Here is a 25,850-nt window from a genome sequence, read left to right as displayed (position 1 = left end):
TGTGTTTAACCAATAATTCACTCTAGTGACTTCAACTGTAGGAGTATTTAACTGGGGCTGGTAAATAGTGTACGTAAGTTACAGCCAGACCAACGGAGCTGAACTGATTTACTGGAGCTGAGAACCTCACTCTGTTTGCACACCCCTAGCTACAGTTTATAGAGTCATAGATTCTAAGCCCCAAAGGGACCCTCGTCTGACCTCCTCTATAACACAGGCCATCCCTATTTTTGCCATCTAGATTGTAATTTCTGGCTGAGCTAAAGCATCTCTTTTAGAAAGACATCCAGTCTTGATTTACGGCTTTCAAGTGATAGAGAATCTTCCACATCTGTTGGTCAGTTGTTTCAACGATTAATTACTCTTGCTGTTAAAAATGTGCACTTTACATAGCTCCCTTTACAGATACATTATTTAGGCAAACCCCCTTCTACTCCAGCCTTATCTAACAGTCTGCTGCCAGCTCACAGATCTTTCAAACAACGTACGTGAAACACACCAAAATCTTGGAGTGGAAAAGCAAAATGGTCAATAATAAATATTGAAACACACAAAATATTTACTTATTACAAAAGAAAAAAATATATTGACTACTGATAAGCCCAGCTGGTGTCCTGTGTGAACTTGGAGAGACATTATTTCAGTCTCTGTGCCAGATTAAATCGTTCATTGAAATACCTGGTGGTTGCTTGCCAGATCTTCTTGTATATTAATGACTGCAAGCAAACATTAGTGAAGGGAGACGTGCACAGTGAAACTGCCCAACTCAGTGTCCCGACTGAGCGAGCCTTTTTGCATGTCGGAGAGCTCTGTTAAACTGCTGCAAACCACTCAGATTTCGTTGGATGTGAAAGTTTGTGGGAGGGACCGGTGATCTTGAAGAATCTCTCCTTAAAATTCCTGTTACAATAAAAATAAATAAATGTCAAGAAAGACGAATGTTGCCTAATACAAAATTAATACTCAATTCTTTGTACAGATAAAGTCCATTTCAGACAACACTAGCAGATGCAATTGCAAGAGGCACACACTATGGTGGTGGTAGCCTGCATGTGATCAGATATTGTGGCGTGAGAGTCAGGACTTCTGGATTCTGTTCCTGGCTCTGCCAAAGTGTGTGAGCTTGAGCAAAACATTTCATACCGAGGTTTTCATCCTGAGGACTTGACCTCCAAGGGCTGGGAAATGAACAGTTGTGAGCGAGCCGTTAACCACCCTCTCCTTTCCATATTGCTAAATGGAAGGAGGCTGCAGGTAGAACCTGGGATCAGGGTCCTGGTATGGGAAAGAGGCTCATGGTGTGGCAAATATTGAGAACCAATGACTCCACACAATATAGGGTTAAAGCCTGAGGGAAGTAGCAGCTCCTATGGACCCTGCTTCAGCCTAGGAACTCTCTGTAAAAACTGCATCTACACATGAGCAAAAGACTAATGGTCCGAGTCTCTGCTTTCCAAAGCACTAACTACCTCCCGTCTAATGCTAGCTGAGGTGATCCCCTCCAAGATGATCCTAGAGTTAGCTTCAAACCCACCGCTTCCCAGTATGAGAGGTGGACCCCTGTTATTAGTGCGCTGCCAGATTAGTCTATGGGGCAGGGCCGTGGGGCAGAGAAGAGGGAGGATGGGAAAAGCTTCAGAGTCTACTCTGTTCCCTGTCACAGCAAACAGGCTCCCATAGCCATGGGTAAAGCAGCACACAGCTCCTTGAAAGAGGTCTGCTTCCCCCTAATGCAGATAGGGGTGTAGTGGGTGAACCCAGGTACAACCCCACCAGCCCAAGCTGCTCTTCTCAGAGCAGAATTGAGGGCCGCACGAGCCCCACGGAGCTGCCAGAGGACGCCACCAACCATTCGCCCCTCCCTCAAGTTGTAGGTGGAGCCTCTGGATGAGCTGAGAAGGGAAAAAAACCAACCGCTGCCATCACCGCCATGGCCCCACATGAACTGAAGGAAAGGCAGATAGTGGAAGGAGAGAGAGAGTGTCACTTGTGCCATGATGTGGCAAGGAGACCCCCACAGGCAGCTAGAGCAGGGGCGGCCAAACTGCGGCTTAAAGCGCAGCTCACAGAGCCCCCCTCCATCCCTATTCTTTGCCTACCTGAGCTCGGGGCTTCTGCCATAGGCGACTGGTGCCTGATGAGAGTGTGGGGAGGGTCACAGTTTAAAGGTTCACCCCCCCCCCCCAAGCTGAGTCATGTCCCTCCGTCACACTCCCCCATCCCCCCTTAACCTGAGCGGTCCTCCCTGCGGCTCCCAGCTGTTTGCCGCTGCCTCTCCCCACGACTGCAGCTCCCAGCTTGCCAGCTCCAGCAGCTGCCGTGCAGGGAGGGGGCCCTAGTGGCACCATGTGACTGAGTGGGGCCATCAAATCCTGGCAAAAATCTGGAGGGTGGCATGTGACCCCACGTGCTCTCTCTCCCCGGGTGTCACCTCTGGCTTCTGCCCAGCAGGCAGAGGGGGTCCTGGGGCTTCAACCCCTGTGGGATGAGTCTGCTAGGGCTCATGGCTTCAGCAGGGGTTGGTAGGGTGACCAGACAGCAAGTGTGAAAAATCAGGACAGGGGGTGGGGGGTAATAGGCTTCCATAGAAGAAAAAGCCTCAAATATTGGGACTGTCCCTATAAAATCAGGATATCTGGTCACCCTAGGGGGGGGGGGGGGGTTGAAGCCCTGAGCCCAGACAGGCACCTCCTGTGGGGCTGAAGCCACAAGAACCCCCTCCCCATAGGGCAATCCATGGGGGGAACGGGGGGGGGCTGTCATGAAAGGAGTGGGAATCGTTGCTCCTGAAAGTGGTTCTCAACCTATTTAGCATTGTGATATGTGGGCCGCATCCAATACTACCTCTATGGCCCTGAGGATGTCACATGGGCCACAGCTCTGTGCTGACTGGGCCGCAAGCGACCTGCGGGCCGCCGGTTGAGAACCACTGCTCCTGACCATAGAGCAGTCGCTCCTGCCCTACCCTTGAGCTCTTAACCCTCTGAAAACGTGCAAGCCTCAACCTGCACTGCCGTCTGAAATTCACTGACTGGTTACTGTTCAGTGAGCCTTACTGCTTTCACAGTGCGGTCCTTCCCAGCCTTGGCATTCACACCGGTAGCTTCCATTCCTGAGAACGCACGTGCCCTCATTCAGGCACGGGTTAGGTTTGCACAGGTTCACCGGGCGTTTAGCCTCTGTAACAGAGAAAAACACAAACAGAATAGCAGGCTCTGGCATATGACACAATATTAACCTCTCAAACGCACCTCCGGCGTGAGCATGTTGGCATGACAGTAAATGTTGCTCTTGCAGGGAAAGTCAGTTGGATTTACAGGAAGACGTGGAAGGAAATAAAATACATCAATGGCAGGGATCCAAGCCATTTGCAATGTTGTTGTGTGTACATTGTAACAGCAAAACACCAAAAGTTAAAGACTAGAAAAGGTCAGGGAAGAGGATTTACTTTACTAGCTGCCCTGAGTAAGATCCTGACATGGCTCCCACTAAGGCCAGGGCATCTGGTCCACTAACAAACACTCCACAAAACAGAGTAAGACAGGTTTCCTGTCCCAAACAGCTTACAATTGAAAGCCCCAGTCCAGCAGTCAGGTGCATTAGAACAGAGCCCAGAGCTCCTGCACAGGACCACAGAGACACCACACAAGACATGGGACATCAGCTTAGATAAAAAAAACAAAAACACGAGGGTGGGGAGATTATTGGTAGAAAACAAGGTGGGAAAGATTTCTGAAGAAATGGGTTTTTATGGGGGATTTGAAGGAGGAAAGTGTGTGTGTGTGTGTGTGTGTGTGTGTGTGTGTGTGTGTGTGTGTGTGTGTGTGTGGTGTGTGGTGTGTGTGTGTGTGTGTGAGCGCCTATCAGCTCTCCTATCATAGCAGGCTACAGCGGTCAGCAAGCCTCAGCACTTTTCATGCCATTTTGCTATAAATACACAGGGTAAAGCAGCAGCATCTTAGAAGAATCTTCTTGTACCGTGACTGGCATTTCTGCAATAGTGTTTGGAGGCATGTGAAATTCCTCAGCTAAACAATTAAGTGGCTTAGAATGTGGGTCTTCTAATCACGTCACTTTTGTTCTCTCACAACTTGGGTGCCTGGTAAAGAGTATAAAAATCAGTTCCTCTATCCTAAAAAGTGGCTCATTTGATTGCTATTTTCTATCAGGATTGTGTCTAACTAGTTATCTGTCAGAGCGAACTCTCCAGAGAAGGTGGGAGGTAATGCAAAATACTGCAATGTACTGGTTAGTGCACGTCTCGGCCTTCTATGGGGTGGAATAAGAACTACACAACCACATGGCATAAGCACCCTTTCCCTCACCCTGCATCTGTCTCCTCTATCTAGACTAGGGTTGCCAACTTTCTAATTCCAGAAAACCAAACACCCCTGCCTCACCCCTTCCCTGAGGCCCTGCCCCTTCCTGAGGCCCCACCCCTGCTCACTCCATCCTCCCTCCCTCCATCCCCAATCCTGCAAACAAATGAACACTAGTATCTTTACACATGAATGGGACTACTCACATGTGTAAAGTTATTCAGATGCAGGATCAGAGCAATAGTCTTCTCTCTGCTCCATTTCAATCCCAGCAATAACATTCATTTATAGACTAAGACCAAACGGCACTAATTCTAGTCTAACCTCCTGTATATCCTGGGCCATTAAATTTCACCCTATCATGCATGTATTGAGTCCAATAACTTGTTAAATAGCTAATGTTTGGCTAAAGCATATCTTCCAGAAGTGCCTCTAGTCTTGATTTAAAGACCTTATGAGATGGAGAACCCACCACTTCCCATGGTAATTTGTTCCGATGGTTAATCACTCTCACTGATAAAAATGTGTGCCTTATTTCTAATTTGAATTTTTTCTGGCTTCAGCTTCCAGACTTTTTTTTATGATTTTCTCTGCTAAATTAAGGAGCCCTATACTATCTGATATTATTTCCCCATGAAGATACTTCTACACCTCTCAGTCTTCTTTTTGATAAACTAAACATATTGAGCTCTTTCAGCCTCTCATGGTAAAGCATTTTCTCTAGTCCTTTAAGCAGAAGTTAAAACGATAGATTTTTGTCTGTTACACTGTCCTTGCTCCCAGCCTTGCACTACAAACAACAGTTACCAGCACAGGCGAGTAACAGCTGCAATTCAGCTTCAGGAAATGCTGTGTTCCCGCTCAGTAATCATTGACTCTTGCCGCCTTCTCTTCTACAGCCAAGGCCTAGCGAACACTTAAGCAAAAGTCTGAGAGCTTAAGTGGAACTTACCTCACACATAGACCCTATCAGCCTTCTCCGAGCATGGGAGAGTTTCACCCTTAATACATATTTCTCTACTGCACATCAACTGCTATTAAAACTGCACAGAGAGGGCAAGATTCCCCCTTGTTTCTAGCAAAGTGCTATGCCTTAGCAATGTCACCCTACACTGACCCATGATCACCCTGTGGCTCTCTCTCTCTTTGTATGCCCTAATGTTAAGCAGTTCTGGAGAAGGGGCACTTTAAGGCCACCCTGTACTCTGCCACCCACAATCAAAGAGATAAGGTAGGTGAGGTAATATCTTTTATTGGACTAAGACACGGGTGAGGTAAAAGTTGTTATCTCACCCACCGTGTCTTTCTAACAGGGACCAACACGGCTACATCATACTGCCTACCCACAGTCACAGTCCACTCTCTTTTGGTGTGTTGAGAATTCCTGAGGAATTACCGACTTTCCCTGTCTCTTGTCTTTAAAGGGCAACTGAGTGAACAGAGGGAGCTGACTAGGTCTTTAGGGTTGCACTGTTACACGCTGTGCAAACATCCCAGACTCTAGGCAGGGAAGAATTTGCAGGTTGTGACTGAGAAGGCTTTCATGTTGTCTCAGTCCACAGGATGTCATTTTAATTGTAGGAATTCCCAGAAGTTTGCTCTCATGTGCAAACAGAAAATTAGCCATGTGCTGAGCACCAATTGTTTCACCTCATACCAGCCAGTTCAAGTAAACATCATTTTCCTCTTAGGAACTTAAGCCATTTCATTTCTTCAGTGGGGGAGGCATGACTCACTTGTCTTGCGGGGCATCCTTTCATCTTAGGGCCTGCAGTCTCCCAATGAGACACCTACACTCCGGGTCAAACACTGAGGTTTTTACTTAGGCAAACTCCCACCAAAGTCAGTGAACTGACCCTGAAGGTCAGGAAAGCAATATAAATACTCAGCACACAGAAGAGAAAGATTTCTTCTTTTGCAGCAGGGACTCCCAAACATCCATTGCAATCTGCTTCCATCCCACTTACCCCAGCACACTAGTGATTCACCATAAAGCTGATCAGAGCCTCCTCAATCTGCCATGCCTCCCAATTTCTCTCTGCATCGTCACATTCCCTTCTCTCCCCCACAGACACAGCTGGGGAGAATTTGACAGTCCTTTTTTCTTCTTTCCCCTAAGCATGAATTAGCCTTTAACCTACATCAGTTTAACGCCAGCAATACATTTCTAAGGACTCTGCTTGGTAAACAGAATACACTGACCCTGCTAAGAGGAGCCGGTTATTATGTCTTTGCAGCCCATACATGATAACTTTCTGATGGGCCAGCTTTTAAGCACTCTCTCCCGTCTTGGATAAAGGCAAGTGCATCTTTGAAGATGAAACCTGGATCGTCTGGGAGTCTTTTGATCTTGGATGCTTTCAGACAATTACAGAATGTTTCTCTGACCATCTCTAATCATTTCAGCCTAACCGCCTTCCAAGTGGAGTTTAATCCTATTTCATCTCGACTTTATCTGCTCATAAAGCATTAGCACATCTGCCATCTCTCTTAGCCAAGGCAGCGCTTTGAAAAGGTTGTTCATTGCTTCCCGCAACAGAATGACCTAATAGAACCATTTCCCATCTATCGAAAGGCTTGACCTTTAAAGCAGTTACTGGGCGTAGAAGTGTTATTCTGTCTCTTTGGCTAGGCACTTACATGGCCCTCATCTAGTAGTAACTGAACACTTCCCAAGTATTCAAGGATTGATGGCCATAACATCCCTTCCGGGAAGAATTATTCTCATTTTATAGACCAGGAACTAAGGCACAGGGAGACGAGGGACATTTGCCAGGATCAACACTGGACTTCTGTGGCAGAAGTGGTAACTGAGCCCAGATTTCTCAAGTCCCAGTCTAGTGCCCTAAACTCAAGACCATCCATCCTACCTAATCACCCTCGTTTTTCCATTGAGTATTCAGCTGATGATAAATATCTCTGCAGATCTCAAAGCACTTGATTTGCCTGTACTGGCAACAGGGCTTCATTATAAAACAGCGAAAATGGCAAGAAAATAAATTGAGCCTCACCCTGTATAAAGATATGCCATAGAAGGGCCCAGTGCTGAGTGGCTCCTGCAAGCAGCACTATTGACTTGCTCAGCACCTTGCAGGATCAGGCCCTAAATCATTTCAATGGAGCTGTATGTGTAACCCACACACCTCCTGGGTGTGGTGTTCTGTCCCATCTAGTGCCACCGAGACCACTTAGAGAGACAGAGATTAAGGAGTTTGCTTGACAGCCTTAGCTAAGGGCCACGTATGGCTTTTAGCTCATGCAGTAGAGGCTCAGGCATTTAGCTCCAGAGGTCCCAGGTTCAATCCCACCTGCCAACAACCAGGGCCTGTTGAAAGTATGGCACTAAACACATGGGTATAAACATCCAGTATCTCTATGTTCTTAGAACTAATTTACAGTAAACACCTGTATTCTTCCTGCTTAATAAAAGCACCTCTAACTCTTTAGATCACTTGTGTCATTGCTTTTACACCCACCTGTATATCTCATTAGAAAATACAGAGAAACAGCTTTTTAAAAACACCCCAGAAGGCTGAACGTTATTCCTTTATTCCCCTTTCCTTTGATCATAAGAGGACACCATTCCATAGTTAGCAATGGGGGCTTTACCACTGGCTCTCTGGGGGATTTTGCCCTATTCAGAAAAATAAGGAGAAAAAAAAATAAGAAGAAAATAAATTTCTGTCCATGTCAGGTCCGTGTGCTTATGAAAGCTCTTAATTTAATGGACTAGCCCCTTCTGTGTGTTCCCCCTTCTCCAGTGCCCCAGGCTGTGTGCACATGAGCCCTGAGACAGCAGCACTTCACTGAACAGCAGAACACTGAGAGCACTAGCAAAGGTGCCCCTAATAACGGGGACTATTTGTAATGAAGGCAAGTTACAGTCGCCACACCTAAATGTTCAACCTGAAGCTACTATGGTTAATCAGTGGCCAGTAACTACAAGGTCAAGCCAGTCAGCCGTGAGCAGCAAATGGACAGGGGACAACAGGAAGGAAATAATGGGACTGAGCCACAAGTTTCAGAACTGGATCCAAATCTTGCCAAAGCCTGGTGGGGTAGAGGACTCACACAATCAGGTGTTGGAACCTTCCCCATGACCCATGAGGAACTTGTCACCAGCTGCTTTGAAATACGCCCCCTCTTCATACCCCCAGTAAGAACATTGCATTGGATACCTTGCAATGTATGTAGGATGTGACATCCTACACATTTAAAGCTAGATTTAAACTCTCTTGTGCCTCCAACACACAGAGTGAAGCCGATTTAACCCAGGTAGGATTACAACAGGCAACCACAACTGGCAAACTAGCCAAATCAAACCTCGTGGACTGGACTGGGGCTCAGTGAGATCCTTGTGTGTGTCTGTTTTATAAGGCTTCTAACAGCTGGTTTCTGGGTGCAGGGAGTGGCTACACCATAGGAACTGAGAATGGGAGGCCAAAAGCCATCTCACCTTCACATATTCTTTCAATGATAAAGTCTTTGTAATTGCGCAGATCATCATAAGATGAAACGTGTATCAGGTAGTTGGGAGAACCGGCAATCCTCAGCAGCGTGTCCCTCCGTACATCCCCAATCCCGACAATAAACACCGACACACCGTTGCTCCGGAGCTGCTGAGCTGGAACAATTGCATCCTCGGTGCCGCTCCCATCCGTGATCACAACCACGGCTTTGCTCACCCCAGGCCTCGCCCCTTTCGGAACAGTCATGACATCATCATGAATGTGCAGCAAGGCTCTGCCCGTGGAGGCCGAGCCACCAAGGAAAGGCACCTGGCTGACGGCTTGAAGGAGAGCTGAGCTGGTGACATGCGCGTCCAGGGCAAATGCAGTGCGAGCCCTGCTGCTGTAGACCACCAGGCCTATCTGGGTGACGTCCCGATTGATATTGAACTGCAGGGAGCTGCTACTGACAAAGTCCCTCAGCTGCAGAAAGTTCTCCCTGCCAACTCCAGCTGAGGCATCCAAGGCGAAAACCAGATCCAGAGCCTGGGACTGGCAGTCTGGAAAGGAGACAGCAAGCTTTAAGCCTTTCAGAATATAGTCATTACTGACCAAGCAAAGCAAAGGAGGCACCTGCTTCTGCTTTAGGCAAACACATCACTACTGAGGGGTCATGAACTGCAGCATTCTGAGGAATGGCAGATTGCAATTTACAATTCGTTATTACAGGAATGTACAGCCCCCTCAAAAGGAACAGCTAGAGAAGATAATCCCCAGCTATACAATCAACACAGGCACTACTGCATTAGATTTTATGTCTAGTTTCTTTTCACTCATTACACTGCTCTGAGCCAAATCCTTCACCTTGAATGGTCTCTTACTATATGTGTTAACTACTTATGCTAATCAACCTGTTCTACCTCACATTTAGCTGTGACTACCTGAGTACCTTTCCCAGATGTGACAAAGAGCTCTGCCTAAGCCCGAAAGCCTGTCTCTTTCACCAAGAGAAGTTAGTCCCATTACCTCACGCACCTTCTGTCTCTATGTACCAAGGGTATTCCTTTTTCAGTCAGAGGCTTGGCCCTGTGGTCTGAGCCCATAACTGGAGGAACCAGGACACTCGGGTTTGCTCTAGGCTCTGACAATGACTCCCTTAGAAGCTTTGGGCAAGATACATACCTTCTCTGTGCCTCAGTTACCCCATCCATAAAATGGAGCTCATAATTCTGACTTCCCTCACTCCGAGGGCTGTTAGAAGGATAAATTACTTATGGCTAGACTGTGCTGTTAAGGCCCTGTCACAGAGTGGCCAACACTTTTAAGATGAGATGGACTCAGCCTCACCTGTGTCTGATGAGCTCCCCCCCCAGCTAAAGCAGTGGAGCCAGGAATCAGGTGATACCTTGGAGATCACCTAGTCCTCTTAACAGGCAGCAAATAGCTCATTTGAGCTAGAGAACTGCAGGGAGCAGGGAAGGCTCCTATGGGAGTCTCTGAAGCAGTGGAAATATCCCAGATTATATGTGGCTCCCAGGCAGGCAGCCTGTGGACCATAATCCTGCAGGGAGCAGGCTAGGAAGGAGAAGGGAGAAGAGAGGCTTGCCTTGATGCCCAGGTAGATGTAGGGAGTAAATATGCTCCTGCAGAAGGGTCTGGATCAGAGGGAAAGTTCACAGCTGAGATGTTGAATTTGTGTTAAACAGTTTTATTTTGAAGAAATAACTGAGTCCCTGGAGAAAAGGGAGTGAAATCCTGTGACTGGAGAGCGTTCTTTAGTGCACTGACCAGTGACTCACCAGCTTCCAGACCCACAAGTGTGGGGCAGACTAGAGCTGCAGAAGCTTGGACGGTGCCTTAGGGGCTGCATTTCCTCCCCCTGACCCCACTGCAGATAGAGAGTTCACATGTGGCAACTTACCCCTTTCGGCGGCACATAATACGTGATACATATGAGCCCTCCCAAACCACTAGGCCACCGGCTAGCCAGCTCTCTGGGCTGGTACAGAAGTCGGGAGTGGACCGTAACCCCTCCTTACCGGTTTTTGAGTGATTTGTGCCTACGGGTGCACGAGGAAGCAGCAGTCTTTATGTTCCTAGCTGCAAGGGCGGCTGTGGTGCTTGGTCTTTGCATGGGAGGGGTTCTGTGCTTTCGGTCTCTCTAGTCCCTGACATAAGCTAGCTCTCAAGGTCCGGGGAGTGATCAGTATCACTGGATTCCCTACCACTGTTGTTTGGGGGAACTGAAATTCATTCTTTTAACCACCCTGCTCCTTAAATATTGAACCCCCCCCTCAAGCAGTGACTCCGTCAGTGCACTACAATCTCTAGCCAAGGCCTTACCTTGATGACTGTCTATGCTGCAGATTTTTTTCTGCAGCTCGGGGATCTTGTGGAACAGATCCTGGGGGTTGGAATAGACAACCGTCCGCTTTGGATTCCCAGACACGTCGTCCAGCTCTGCTCTTAAGAGGTCACTGCCCACGCCAATTAGGAAGAGCCCTCTGCCTCTGGCATGTTTAGCTGCTTCTACCACAGGATCCTGGGACTCCGAATCCGTGAGCAAGACAACCACACGTGGGAGATCGTCGTGAATGTCTGCGAAGGCCGGAGCACTCTTAAAGCCGTGCTGCGTGACGTACCGAAGGGCTTTGCCGGTGAAGGTTCCCCCTCCGCTGAAACGGATGGTGTCAACGCTCTTCATGAGACTGAGCACGTCCTTGTACTCACCCACTTTGACAGGGATCTGGACCCCATTGCTGTACTGGGCCATGCCGACGTTTGCTGGGGAGCCTTTGCTCAACACTGCCCGGATGAAGCTTTTCAGGAAGGCCTTGTGGCGCAGGAATCCCTCCAAGGTGGTACCAGATGAGCTGTCCACCAGGAAAAGAAGTTCCACGCTGCACTCCAGACTCAGCTTCGGTGCTGAAAGCAAAGGAAGTGAGTAACTGCATGTAATGCAAAAAATAAGCAAGCACATCAGGTGGGTCTCCTGCAATCCCAGTGATTTGAAGGCGAGAGAATGCACCCCAGAGCCTCTCTGCATAGGCGCTGCCACGGGTGCTCCGGGGCTGGAACACCCACAGGGAAAAATTAGTGGGTGCTCTGCACCCACCGGCAGCCAAGCTCCCCAGTCCCCTCCCCCGCCTCACCACCTCTTCCCCTGAGCGCATCGCCTCTCCGCTCCTCCCTCCCAGCGCTTGCCACCGCCAAACAGCAGTAGCAAGCTCCAGGAGGGAGGGGGAAGGAGTGGGAACGTGGCGGAGAAGAGGTGGCCAGAGCGGGGATTTGGGAAAGGAGGCGAATAGAGGCAGGGAGGGGGCGGAGTTGGGGCGGGGACTTTGGGGAAGGGGTTGGAATGGGGGTGGCAGGGGGCGGGGCAGGGGTGGAGTCTGGGTGGGGCCGGGGGCAGAGGGGAGTCGAGCACCCACTGGCGCCAGAAGAAGCCGGTGCCTATGCCTCTCTGTCAAGAACACAAAACAATTTGTTGGGCAACGTGTTTTGTGCAGTAGGAGAATCATGCCTCGGGATGCCATTCACTTTGGTGGGATGCCACAAAAACCTCAAAGGGCTGAGGAATACGTGTCAGGAAGTCATCCGGTGGTTAGGGCATCTTTTGATACAACTTGAGATACTTTAAAGGGGTGGGTGCTCTGCATTTTCTGAGACTCAGGTCCTTTAAGGTGTCTTGAGCTGGGCACCCAGAATCACTAATCCCTGGCCCATACGTGCAGGGAAGCTCTGCAGGGATCTGAGGGAGGGGAGGGAAGGGAAGGGCTGGGGAGCCAAGGAACAGGTACTTCAGCTGTCCCCCTCTTTCAGCAGGATCCACTTCTCATGCCCTGCTTCCAGATCTCCCTGCAAGCTGAGATGGAGGGAGCCCCAATGAGGCTGTAGAGGGGGGGTGGGCAAACCTTTTGGCCCGAGAGCCACATCTGGGTATGGAAACTGTATGGCGGGCCATGAATGCTCGTGAAATTGGGTTTGGGGTGTGTGTGTGGGGGGTGAGGGCTCCGGCTGGGAGTGCAGACTCTGGGGTGGGGCTGGGGATGAGGGGGTGCAGTAGGGTGCTCTGGGCTGGGACGGAAAGGTTAGGAGGGCAGGAGGGGGATCAGAGCTGGGGCAGGTGGTTGGGGCATGGGAGGGAGTCAGGGGTGCATGCTCCGGGCGGCGCTTACCTTGAGGAGATCCCAGAAGCAGCGGCATGTTCCCCCCTCTCGCTCCTACGTAGAGGTGTGGCCAGGCAGCTCTGTGCGCTTCCCTGTCTGCAGGCACCACCCCTGCAGCTCCCATTGGCCGTGGTTCCCGGCCAATGGAAGCTGCGGGGGTAGTGCTTGGGGTGGGGGCAGCGTGCGGAGCCCCCTGGCTGCCATTATGCGTAGGAGCCAGACGGGGGGACATGACACTGTTTCCAGGAGCTGTGCAGAGCAGGGCAAGCCCCAGACCCCGCTCCCCAGCGGGAGCTCGAGGGCCAGATTAAAACTCTGGAGGGCTGGATGCGCCCCCCCTCCCAGGCCGTAGTTTGCCCACCCCTGCTGTAGACCAAGTTCACAGAGGTTTCTGAATACAGTGGGACTCTGACACCTACTGGGCGGGGGGCATGGCAAATCCCCTCCCCCGTCACACACACAGACACAGATTTTTGCACTTGATCAAAGTTGCATAGGCAAAGTTCGGGGGACAGGGGGTGAGCAGCATGGCTGGACCACTTCAATGCAATGGTCCTGTACAAAACCAGTACAGCTGCTGCTGGAGCGCACCGCTCAGGCTGCGTGGTCGCAATGCCAAGGAAATTTCACCCAGCTGCCCCTCCTGACAGATGGGGAGGCGGCCTGGCCAAATGGAGTTGTGACCTAGCACACGGGGAGTCTGTGCTTGTAGGGCAGAGTGCAGGGGAGACCACTGAGACCCGACTCCTGGTGGTAGAGGCTCATGCACAGTGTGGCGTGGGAGAGGAGACACTCCCTAGCTGAAGGAGACTCGGGGGAAGAAGAGACAAGCAGGGACCAGAACAGGGTTCTTATGAGGGGCTGGGGTGGGGGGGGAAGGACTGGAATTTTCCACCTCCCGGAAATATCTCAATTGGCACCACTGGTGGGACTCCTTTCTTGGTGCCTCCTGCAGCCACAGGGGCTCTGAGGAGCGAGCAGGCAGGATCATCCCCTGGAAAAGCAGATAAAGCTGAACGTCCTCAGTCAGCACCTGTTCAGGTAGCACTAGGCAGCAAGTGCCAGTCACTGACAGCCCTACAGCCCTGTATCAAGCAGTAGGAAAACAAACTCAGGCCTTGCAGCAGGGTTTAAAAGGCAGTGGTTAGCCCCAACCCCATCCAGCAAACTGCATTATAATCCTATACCAGGGCTGCTACAGGGAGGCAGGCTGCAGAGGGATGGTCCCAATCAACAGATTCAAGAGCTAACACCACACAGTGGACCAGGCTTACACCCCACATACCGCAGCTGGCATCTCCTCCAAATCCAACAGGACACACACAGTGGTACCTTTCTAATCCCTCTGGAACGCACGTGCCTCCATTGTGACAAGGCTGGGAATCGCAGGGATCTGCAAAGGCACCACAGAAGGGGAAGGAGAGAGCCTGGGTTGGGTCCAGAGAGAAAATACAGTCATGCTACACAGTAGATTAGCCGTACGTGTTTTGAGCGTATGCAGAGTCAGATGGGCTCCCAGGGCAGTTGGAAGGTAATTTTCCCTCACTTTGCAGAAAGGTCTTTCTCTACTCAAGTAAAGCACAGTTAAGTAAGGCTGTGATGTCTGTGTAGCTTTGCTTGAGTATTAAGAATGTACAAAGATAAAACCCCATTAGCAGAACTCAGTAATTTCTTAAATTTAACTTATTTACACTTGAATGAGTCCATTCTTGACATGGGCAGCGCCAACCATTTAAAAAAGCCGACTCTTTGTAAACACAATTTTGTAAGACCACATTACAATTCAGTGTCGGTTCTGCAAAGCTGTCCATTCCTAAGTGTGGTTTGCCACCTTGCACTTGAATTGCTGTGGAGTGAACTCACTTACATCAGGGAAATGCTGGACTAACTCCACTGGAGTTACACTGGTGTAAATCTGAAGTAACTGTTGAAATCAGTGCAGTTCCTCCAGATTCACACCAGGAGACAAGAGATTAGAATCTGGCCCATTCTGTTCAGATTCCTTTTCGACAATATGGCATATTCAGCACTTATGGTTCTGGGGTGTGGCTTACAACGCTTTTTGCTCAAGAGCTACCATGAGAAATAGTGAATGCAAGCAATCCCGAACACTCTATCACTGAACGTTTCATCTGTTGGACTGTATTTATGGTGTGTCCCTATAGCACGGCATGGGTGACACCACACATTGACAGTATCAGAACAACAGTTTGGGAGCTATCCATTTCATTTTCCAATCCTACCCTTTCCTCCAGAATTTACTGCATTGCTTGCGCAGCACATACAAATTTTGCTGGATTGAGGAATCTCCATTTCCCTTCTGAATCAGGGGGCTTAAATGACGAAGCTGTATTTTCAAAGGGCATTCCTACCTAGGGAGGTAGTGGAATCTCCTTCCTTAGAGGTTTTTAAGGTCAGGCTTGACAAAGCCCTGGCTGGGATGATTTAGTTGGGTTTGGTCCTGCTTTGAGCAGGGGGTTGGACTAGATGACCTCCTGAGGTCCCTTCCAACCCTGAGATTCTATGATTCTATGATTCAAGGAAAACAAAGCAATCAGGTCACTCCAGGATTTGAACCACTGAGTGGTCCATCATATTGGTAAATCAACCAGAGTAGCTATTCCCACACAACCACCAAACCAAGTTACACAACTACTAAGTGTCAGGTTCCCTCCTAAATGAATGAAAAAACAAGGAGGAGTACTTGCGGCACCCTAGAGACTAACAAAGGCGCCACAAGTACTCCTCGTTGTTTTTGCTGATAACAGACTAACACAGCTACAACTCTGAAATCTTAAATGAATGATACTGATGGTTCCAAATTACATGGCTGAAGGCATCTCACTCAACTACAATTTGAGCAGAAACGTTCCACGTTGGTAGCAATGCAATCCCCAAACTAATGCAATACTTGGACACTATTTCTTGCTGGCTTATGCAGGCGATGACAATAGAATCGCACCATTCCCGAATTACTATCAGCAAACAAGAACGTGAAGAATTTCAGATTAATTAAAGGTGAACTAGCTCCTTCAGGAGCGAAGGGGGAAACTGAAAGGTAACTGTTTTAAGCCAGCAGAATGATTTCATGGTCAAGAAAATGAGGGAAACAAGAAATCTCACTCCTTTCTTTAGTGGTTAATGAAAGACTGGTAAAGGGTCAGTTCCTCACTAACACCCATTAGGAATTATGATCCCTGCTTTTCTGATCCTTGCTCAGGAATTGAATGTGGTTTAAAAATAATCACCTGAGTTTAGTTCACTTTTTTTTCTTAGACTGTAAATGAGATTTTTCAGAAAGTTCATGTCCTACCTGCGCATGTAGCTCGGTAGCATCTGGCCGGGTGTTTTATCAAGACTCTTTTCCAACTAAGATAGAAAGATTGATACAAAATATGAAATTGGACTGACCAAGTATTTAAAAGATTAACAAGGCATTTGCAAGGCTGACCACTGAGTCAAAGTTCTTGACAAATGAGTTTTTCCTCAAAAAATGCAGTTTTGTCAAAATTGAAACATTTCGTGGGAACAGATCGATTTCTGACCGAATTAAAATTTGATGTGAAAAAGTTGCAACAAATCATTTTGACTATCAATTTGCTTCACTTTGTTTAGACTACTAACTATTTTATAGGCTGAATTAAAATACTTGATATTATTATAATTTTACAATACCGGATATATCAATAGTTCTGAATTGACATTTATTGGACTTTTCATTCTGTGGGAAATATCAACTTTTGGTTCCGAATCCAAATAAAAACAAATGTTGCAATTTCCCATGAAATGGAACCTCTGGTTTCCAACCAGCTCTAACTTGACCAGTTAATATGAGAGCAAGGGCTGGACTAGGAAGCAATTCTTGACCCCTAAGAATCCCTCCACATGAGATCAATGAGTGACCTGATCATGTTTTTGAAACCATTTGTCTCATCTAAAAGGTGACCTGGAAGGGAAAAATAAATGATGTTTGTGTCCTTTTTTTTTTTTTTACTTGTTTATAATTGTCTGTCATGGATTCTGTGACTTGCAGGGGCTGGTGCGGCTGGCTCAGGGGCTGCCTGAACAGCAGCACCAGTGTGGGTGTGAGCTCGGGGCTGGGTCAAGGGGTTGGGTTGCGGGTCAGCACTTAACTCGGGGGCCGGGGGGCTCCCCAGGAAGTGGCCGGCATATCCCTGCAGCTCCTAGGCGGAAGGGCCAGGGGTCTCTGCGCGTGCCCTTGCTTGCAAGTACCATCCTTGCAGCTCCCACTGGCTGCAGGGCCGGTGTAACCATTTAGGCGACCTAGGCAGTCGCCTAGGGCGCTAGGATTTGGGGGGAGGCATTTTCTTCAGCAGCGACTGCGGTGGCTGGATCTTCGGCTGCCCCGGTCGCCGCCGGCATTTAGGCAGAGGGAGCTGGGGCAGGGGAGCACGGGGAGGGCCGCCTGCAGCAAGTAAGGTGGGGGGACGGCATGCAGGGGAACTCCACGCCCCAGCTCACCCCTGCTCCACCTCCTCCCCGAGCACGCCGTGGCTGCTTCACTTCTCCCACCTCTCAGGCTTGCGGCGCCAATCAGCTTAGGCGCCACAAGCCTGGGAGGTGGGAGAAGTGAAGCAGCGACAGCGTGCTCGGGGAGGAGGCGGGGCAGGGGGAGCTGGGGCGGGTGCCTCAGGGTGGGGAGCTGCCACGGGGGGGGCGCCTCATGGCGGACGGGGGGAGCTGCTATGGGGCGGGGGGACCTCAGGGCAGGGGCTCGGGGACAGGGGAGGGCGCAAGGTGGAAGTTTCGCCTAGGGCGCAAAACATCCTTGCACCGACCCTGACTGGCTGCGGTTCCCCTCCAGCCTGCCAGCCCCTCCAACCCCTCTCCAGCACCAGCGGGGGTCCTGGGCCCTGAACCCCTGCCTACCTCCCAGCACCCGTGGGGATCCCAGGCCACTCCCCAAGCCCCCGGCCCACCCCGCCTGGAGCACCCTAGCCCAAGTTTTAGTTAAGGGTATATAGTACAAGTCATGGACAGGTCACGGGCTGTGAATTTTGGTTTATTGCCCATGACCTGTCCATGACTTTTACTAAAAATACCCGTGACTAAAACGTAGCCATATTTATAACATGCAAGGGGGTAGGAGAGTTTTGTTTTAAAAGGTGGATGGATTCCCAATTTAAAAAAGAAAACAACAAAAAAACGTTAGAAATATCAGCTTTGTCAAGTCTAGTCTTCCCTAGTTTTGCTGGAGGACTCACTGGGGCTTAGAGAAGTGTAGTGTGGCATTTCGCAGCCCTTAACTGAAGAGGAAAAGATGCTCAATCTTTAATAGATCTCGCCTTCTCGGGGTTTGTTAGACATTTAGAGTTTAAAACTAAAAATCTGAGATTTTGGACAGCCCGAATAAAAATAGATTCCCAGCTCAATGAGTCAAATTTCACTTCCTTGGTATCTGGTGTCATAATCCGACTAGTTTCCCAATGTTTTCCAGGGTAGACAAGACCTGAATTTCTAGTATAAAAAACAAGCAAAGGAAAAAACACCAACGATTCCTCCTCTTCTGCCTCCCTCCCCATTCAGGTTCTCTTTATACATCAGACAAAAAATCAAAAAAAGGAGCACAAACCTACATTTTCCTTTGCAGGTCACTTTAAAATTATTTCACTTACTGTAATGAAGCTTTTGGAAGGCATTTGATTTCGTTAAGGATCTACCAAGTTTCACAATCTTTCAGATACATCCTCACCTCAGTGCAAGAGAAATTTCCTTGTGCAACTCACTGCTACTGCCCTGATAATGTACCTCTCTGTTCGCAACCTTGCTCCTTAATATTTGCTTCAATGTGAGTGGGAGTTGTTTTCAGACAGTTATTGAAGCCTCTCAATAGGCCAGAGTCTCCCAGGACTTTCAGGTCCACTAAACACGGATAAAAGGACTTCTCTGCTTCACGGTCAACACAGTGTCTGGGTTTTATCCACTGTCTTTATTGCACAGAATATAAGCAAGTGTTGCACAAATGAGAATTGTGTGAAATACATAAATGAGGCTGTTTACATAATAGGCAGGATGGTCCAGTGATAAGGGAATCTGCCTAGGAATCTGGGTTCTATCCCTGGCTCTGCCACTAACCTACTGGGTGATCTTGGGCAAGTCACTTTGCCTCTCCATGCCTCAGTTTCCCCTCTCACCAATTGCTTAGATTGCATGTTCTTCAGGGCATGGACTGTCTCTTACTATGTACATGTACAGAGCCTGTCCCAACCTCACCTGGGGCCACTAGGTGCTGTTGTAATATAAATATTAATATAAAGTTACAGTAAATCATAAACCCAAGTCATCATACCTAATGATGGATGTGTGTGTGCTCTACTCACTTCAAGAGAGCAGGCTGGCTGACTTACCTGTAAAACGGGCAGAGAGATGCATGCACTGCATTTGGTCTCTTTGAACCTTTCCAACACATATAGTTCCCAGCCAGCTCTTTCACAGTCTCCAGTGTCTTGCGTTCACAAGGGTGAGATTCAATCTTGCAACCTGGCACAAAGAGCACACACAAAATAGCTGGTGCATTTGTCTGCAAGTGAAGCTGTCTGGGAGTGGGAGCTGATATTGCTCAGTCAACAGCTTGTCTCATTGTCCAGCAAAGAGAGTTCATTGCAGCTTTTCGACAAGTCCCTCGGTGATGCCCCAAAACAAGTAAATGTGCTGCTGGTGGGCAGGTCAGCCCTTTACTGGATTCCTGGGTGCAGCTTCTTTAGTCTGCTTTGTTCGGGCACAATACCTGCAACCACCAAATCCACCCATGTTCTGCTGTTCTACATAGCCTCCTATACCACCCTCATCACTGTAGCATCTAAGCACATTCCAGTAATGGATTAAGCAATGTGACTTACATGATCACATGTGGTTCTTAGGGGATTTTCACCTCCCATCTATCTCAGGTATTTATATGACCCGCACTACTGTAGATCTGAGTGGCTCACTGTATTTAATGTATTTATCCTCAACACTCCTTTGAGGTAGGAATTATCCCCATTTTAAATGGGGGAGACTGAGGTACAGAGAGACTAAGTGACTTGACCAAGGTCATACAGTAAGACTGTGGCATAGCAAGGACTCAAACCCAGGGCTCCTAAGAACTAGGAGAGTTCACTGGACTATCCTCTCTCTCACGCAGTCCCTGGGGTTCGGGCAGGCCTCGGGGTTTAAGCAGCACACACAGGGGTGTGGCTCTGCCTTGAAGTCATCTTTTGACTGATACTAACCTCCCAGCAGCCTCCATTTCTTTCCTCTAAACAGAGGAGAAGACGTCTCACAAAGGGGTAGACCGTGCCACCTTGTGAGCTGCGTTAGAGGTGCCAGCTTCAGAGAGACGCTTTGGAAGTGAAAGGCCAAGCTGACAATCCCCATGCAGAAGTGAAAGGTAGGACAGTCATCAGTAAGCATGCGCCAGGGTGACGTAGAGTTACCTGGAGAGACAGCACTGCAGACAGTAGAGCTGGTGAGGGTGCTATACAGGCCATTGGCAGCATCATCCACATGTTCAGCAAACAGCACATGCTGCTCACTTGGTTCACTGGCCAGCGTGTGCAGCTCCTCCCACCTGCAGAGGTGACAGGACATGTTAATACAATCTCCTGGCATTAAAGAACAGGAACAGTCCCTTTGCAGTCACGGTTATTTTCCTGGATGGGCATTCAAAAGAACAAGCACTCAGAACTACTAGTGATGCAGCTTTACGGCCACACAGGGTCAGGATCCATCCCAGCGTATCTTCTCTTAAAAACCCATTGACATTTTTAAAGACACATGCTCCTACCAGAGCACTTCTCTCACCAAGCGCCCTTCTTTCTCTCTCACCCCGGTCACAAAACGACCTCCTGCTCCACATTCATATCCCTCCAGGGAGGCTTGAATAATTTGTATAGTGGGGAGTGCTGAGAGCCATTGAACCAAACTGTATATGATGGAAACCACTTCACTCCCAGCACCCTTGTGTACCTCCCCAAATCCTACCTCCAACTCTGTAATTGCCTCTCGCCCACTTGGTCTTGCTCAGGGGACTTAGATGCTGAAGGCAATGGCTAGTCTGTTAGCCGTGCACCACTCCCTGCCCTCCCACCCCAAGACAATTTCCTACCTTGGAAATTTGACTCCCACAGCAAATACTGTGGTACCCCTGTCCTTCAGCTGCTTAGCGGGTATTGCTACATTGCCTTGGGATTTCCCGTCCGAGAGGATGATCAGGATTTCAGGGACAGAGGAATTTCTGCCACCAGGGAAACCTTTCCGGAGAACGTATTTCAGTGCGAGTCCCGTTTCTGTGCTCCCGCCTCTGAAACAAGCAGGAGGAAACTGAAAGAAGAGGTTTGGGGACACGTGTCCGATTCCCTTTTGCTTTCTTCCCATTCCCCGCTGCCTGCTCTCTGGTAGCACCAAATCTAGGGCCCTTCTGCACATAGCAATGCCTCTAATTCTGTAATTGGCACCACCTTCCTGCTATTAGTTGGCAGCTCCCCTTCCTTTGACTCTTCCTCCCCACCCCCCCAGGTGCAGACATGCATTGAGAAACAAATCCACAGATGCATTAATGGGATGGCTGCTTTCAACGAAAGACTCATGGTAACTCATGTATTTAAGAGAAGGCTGGACCCTATCAATCAGCATGGCCCAGTGGAGAATGCACTGGGTTAGGAGGCTTGGGTTCAATTCCCCCCTCTGTGACCTTAGGCAAGTCACGTCAATGGTGTATACCTCAGTTTCCCAATGAGGATAATGAGGCTGACCTTTCTTTACAAAGTGCTTTGAGAGCTACACTGCCCCTGTATGGAAGAGCTGATTAACAATGAAATCTTCCATTTGCCAGCCCTATGTACGGTGTCTGTGAAAATATGAACACTGCAAACATCTTGCTGTCCAATGGGTATAAATTTTATACTGCAGGTACATTTTGCAGAGAGCAAAACCTTAGTGCATTTCTTTAGAATTGAACTATAGCTAAATGCCTAGAAGCAACTGCTAAAAGGGCAGGGAGACTGTGCATAGCAACTCACTGTTTGTTTTGGAGAATGTTTCTTAATTAAGGGCTGGAAATTCAGCTGTGCCCAGAGGCACAGTCCCGTCTCTTTCTTGTTAATCTTTGGTTAATTTGATTTTCCACAGAATGCCATTTGTTTGTCAGTAATAACCCCCCCAAAAAATGCAAATCCCAAGGGATTTCTGAGTGTATCCCTGGAAACTGAGGAGGACAAATATAAGGCACTCTTTATTTAGCTTTCCTTTTCAAGTAATGATGAACAAAGAGCGAGGCACAGAGAGCAGTTCACCTGGATTTCACAATAAATTAAACCAGTGAGGTTAGGAAAGTAAAGGTGGGGAAAAGCCATCCATGATTCCAGCTGGTAGAGCACAGCTGTGTAGATACAGCTCCAAGCTGGAAAAGCATTCTGGGTATTAATATGCAAATAAGCAGCCCCAAGTATCCCAGTCTGCTTTAGAATTCAATTATCTAGCCACTGTCACAGGCACTTTCCTGACTGGAGAAGGGGTCAAGCCTGCAACCATTTTAAATTGGCACAAATTATCAACTTCACTTTGTTTTTGTCTCTGACACCAACATACTCTAATCATGGGACACCGTTTCATTGCATTAGTATTATTTGTCTGACAGTAGCATCTAGAGGCTGTGGCGGAGATTGGGATCCCATTGTGGTAGGTGCTGTACAAACATATAGTTAGAGAGTCTCTTCCCTGAAGAGCTTATAGTCTAAATAGATCAGGCAAAGGGTGGGAGAAAGGAAGTATTATTATCCCCATTTTACAGATGGGGAACCAAGGCAGAGAGATTAAGGGTCAGATTTTCAAAAGATCTCCAAGGAGTGAAGATCTTGGCTGGGGTTTTTCGAAAATCTGTCCATAAGTACTTCTTAGAGACAGGCCCTTATTTGGTGTCTATAGAAATGATGAAAATGAAAATCTGGCCCTAATTTTGGGTGCTGAGCATTTGAAAGTCTGGCCCTGAGTTCTCCCGAAAACTGGGCCGGTCATGTGAGGGCAAAGGTCACACAGGCAGCTCTGGGAACTTAACCCATGTTGTGTGACTCTTAGTGAAATGCATGAAGCACAAAACCCCGCTCCCCCTGCATTCTTCTTTCCTCCATGTCTAATTCAGAGACTGATCCATGAATGCAGCTCTTCGAGATGCACGTGCAGCGAAGAGTCAAGTAACTGAATATTTTGGCAGTCATGATATTCTGAGGCTAGAGGGGGAATATCTATGGGCCATGCTAATGTGGTAGAAAGCAATTATTTTAACACAGACTATCATTTCTCCAGTACCCAACTAAACCTGTACCAAGGGGTTGTACATTCCACCAGTGATATAAATTACTTTATACAACTGGACAATTGTTAAGTACTAGGGAATGACAGAGCCAATGCGTCTTGCAGCTGCTCTACAACTGCTAACAATAAAAGTCTATAGTGTCGGCGTTGTAAACTGCTGCCTGCTATTTGAATACAGAATAAGAATCCATATTCTCCATCTCCTTCCTCAGTATCTGGCGGCATGCAGTTAGAATTGTATAACCGTAACAGTCCTACAGCTAACTGTAATTATAAGACTGAATTCCTTATTGGCTATTAAACAATGCACTTTTACCGGCTAGCTCTCTAGTCTAATTCACACCACATCACAGGCAGCTTAAGGGACAGAGAAAGTGAATAAAATACTATGTACAATTGTAGGAAAAACACAAATTTACAATTCTATACAGCACAGCTCTGGGGAAGGAAGGCCGGCCATGTAGTTGTTTCCTTCGGCTCTCCCACCTCTATCCACATGTTGTCTCTTGTCTTAGTTTGTAAGCTCTTTGAGGGCAGGAGCCATCTTTTTGTTCGCATGTACACACAGCCTAGCACAATGTTTAGTCTAGAGAAGAGAAAACGGACAGGGGACATAACAGTTTTCAAACACGTAAAATGTTGTTACAAGCGGGAGGGAGGAAAATTGTTCTTGTTAACCTTTGAGGACAGGACAAGAAGCAATGGGCTTAAATTGCAGCAAGGGTGGTTTAGGTTGAACATTAGGAAAAACTTCCTGTCAGCATAGTTAAGCTCTGGAATAAATTGCCTAGGGAGATGTTGAATCTCTATTACTGGAGGTTTTTAAGAGAGGAATAAACAAGCCCCTGTCAGGGATGGTTTAGATAATACTTAGTCCTGCCTTGAGTGCAGGGGACCGGACTAGATGACCTCTCAAGATCCCTTCCAGTTCTACACTTCTAGGATTCTATGAATGGGGTCTGATCCAGGACTGTGGCTCTGAGACACTTCCACAGTACAAAGACATGAATACTAAAAGCTGTTAAGGCACAGCTATGCCAGGCTTCTATTTCTGGCCTGGCCACAGACAGACTTCCTGTGTGAAGAGAACTGTATATTCCAAAGGGATCAGTAATTTTGGGTGCCTCAGTTTCAGCTGCCCAACTTGAGCTATAGAGGAGCTGTTTAATTCGAAGGGATTGGGACACAATTTCCATTAGGTGGCCTTGAAAAATCTCAGCCTTCTATTAGAGTAGCATTGAGAGAACCCCAGTCAGCACTGGGTTCCTTGCGCGGGCACTGACAGGCAGAGGGTGACATGGTCCTTTTCCTGAGGAGTTTACAAGTGAGGGCCTCTGTCCTACATACTACTCTGAATGAGAACTACCCAGTTAGCCGAGTGTAAAAACTAGGGGAGTAGATACTGCAGATCCACCATGTATTGACACCAACCCTTTATTTTATCCCTGGCCCCTTTAACATTTACCCTTATTTTTTAGGGTTTAACATTTGTCATGTTACTTCCAACAACTATATCCAGATAAGCCACAAATTTCCTGCCCCCACCCTCCTGCGGACTATATAAGCCAAGAGTTCTGTAACCTGCCATCCTTGATTCAACATTTGATATCGGAGTAAGCCCAGACCACCTTGAGCCCTTTGGCTAATTAAGCCTCTCTATCCCAAGAGACGTTTCCATCTGTTTTCTAATCCTGGCTAAGGAGTTTCAACATAAATCATTTCCTGCTATTGCCTTTTAGTATTGCTTTTACTTCAATTCAAAGCAATTAAGGGCAGCCAGACGGCAAAGGTCAATTCTTTCTTTGGAGGCATGATGTTCTTCTTCATATATATGGTAACACACACGGCCTCTCTCTCTCACACAACTCTGTGCTTCCAAATCACTTTTAATTTGTTTGAATGATTCTCTATTTTAATAACGACTGAATTTCTTGATATATAGTATTTGATCATATGCATGCTCAGAGCTCTTAAGTTCTTCAAGTTCATTTACTTCTCTTTGTTTCACCAGATACCGTTCTTTCTTTTATATGTAATGCATTCCAGGAGCTTTTCTTTTATCTTCTCTCTGATGCATAATCCCATTCTCCCCCTCAACTTTCTATTATTTTCAACCAAACTTCAAGAACCTATGTTAAGTCTGTCCAGCAGCTTCTCTGGTCAGACGCTACCGGCCATCAAGTTGTTTCAATCCCTATCCATAAAATCTAACAAATTCTGCAACATGTCGCAAGCTCTGACTCAGCAACAGAGGTAGTTGAGGTGCTTGAACTAACAGTTACTATGGCTGAAAATATTATAATGCTACTTCATAACAGTGGGAGAGTTTCAGCTAGTGAAAATTGAAGTCAGTGGGTAATCCCAATCTTGGTGTGATCTTGGGTAACTCTGGGCAACCTCTCAGATGCTTTAGCTGAACTACAAAATATAGGCTTGATATAGGCCATAGAATTTCATAGTTATTCAAGCCTATGTTATATATGTGGTCTCTTCTGGCCTTAAACGCTATTAAACAGACTTTGCCATGTATAAAACAAACACATTATTAGTCACATAACTCACTTGGGAGCTGGAATCCACCCATAACTATTTTGTTCATTCCT

General features: G+C 47.8%; 1 protein-coding gene across 3 annotated transcripts in view; it reads right to left on the bottom strand.

Annotated features, from left to right (window-relative positions):
- Window positions 1–539: 539 nt before the first annotated feature.
- VWA2 (von Willebrand factor A domain containing 2) overlaps window positions 540–25,850 on the bottom strand; it is a 67,110-nt gene continuing 41,799 nt past the window's right edge. For all 3 annotated transcript variants that reach the window (XM_039546069.1, XM_039546068.1, XM_039546070.1), the window contains exons 6-14: window positions 21,044–21,238; window positions 20,373–20,506; window positions 19,305–19,437; window positions 16,250–16,305; window positions 14,222–14,329; window positions 11,111–11,692; window positions 8,776–9,327; window positions 3,057–3,179; window positions 540–900 (exon numbers count right to left, since the gene is read on the bottom strand). In XM_039546069.1, coding sequence (XP_039402003.1) covers window positions 767–900; window positions 3,057–3,179; window positions 8,776–9,327; window positions 11,111–11,692; window positions 14,222–14,329; window positions 16,250–16,305; window positions 19,305–19,437; window positions 20,373–20,506; window positions 21,044–21,238 — 2,017 coding nt within the window. In that variant the 3' untranslated portion in view covers window positions 540–766. The remainder of the gene's footprint in view (window positions 901–3,056; window positions 3,180–8,775; window positions 9,328–11,110; window positions 11,693–14,221; window positions 14,330–16,249; window positions 16,306–19,304; window positions 19,438–20,372; window positions 20,507–21,043; window positions 21,239–25,850) is intronic.

Source organism: Mauremys reevesii, linkage group 7 (genome assembly GCF_016161935.1).
Source record: "Mauremys reevesii isolate NIE-2019 linkage group 7, ASM1616193v1, whole genome shotgun sequence".
Classification (NCBI taxonomy): Eukaryota; Metazoa; Chordata; order Testudines; family Geoemydidae; genus Mauremys; species Mauremys reevesii.
Note: the sequence above shows the minus strand (reverse complement) of the source record. Positions and strands in the feature narration are given on the sequence as shown.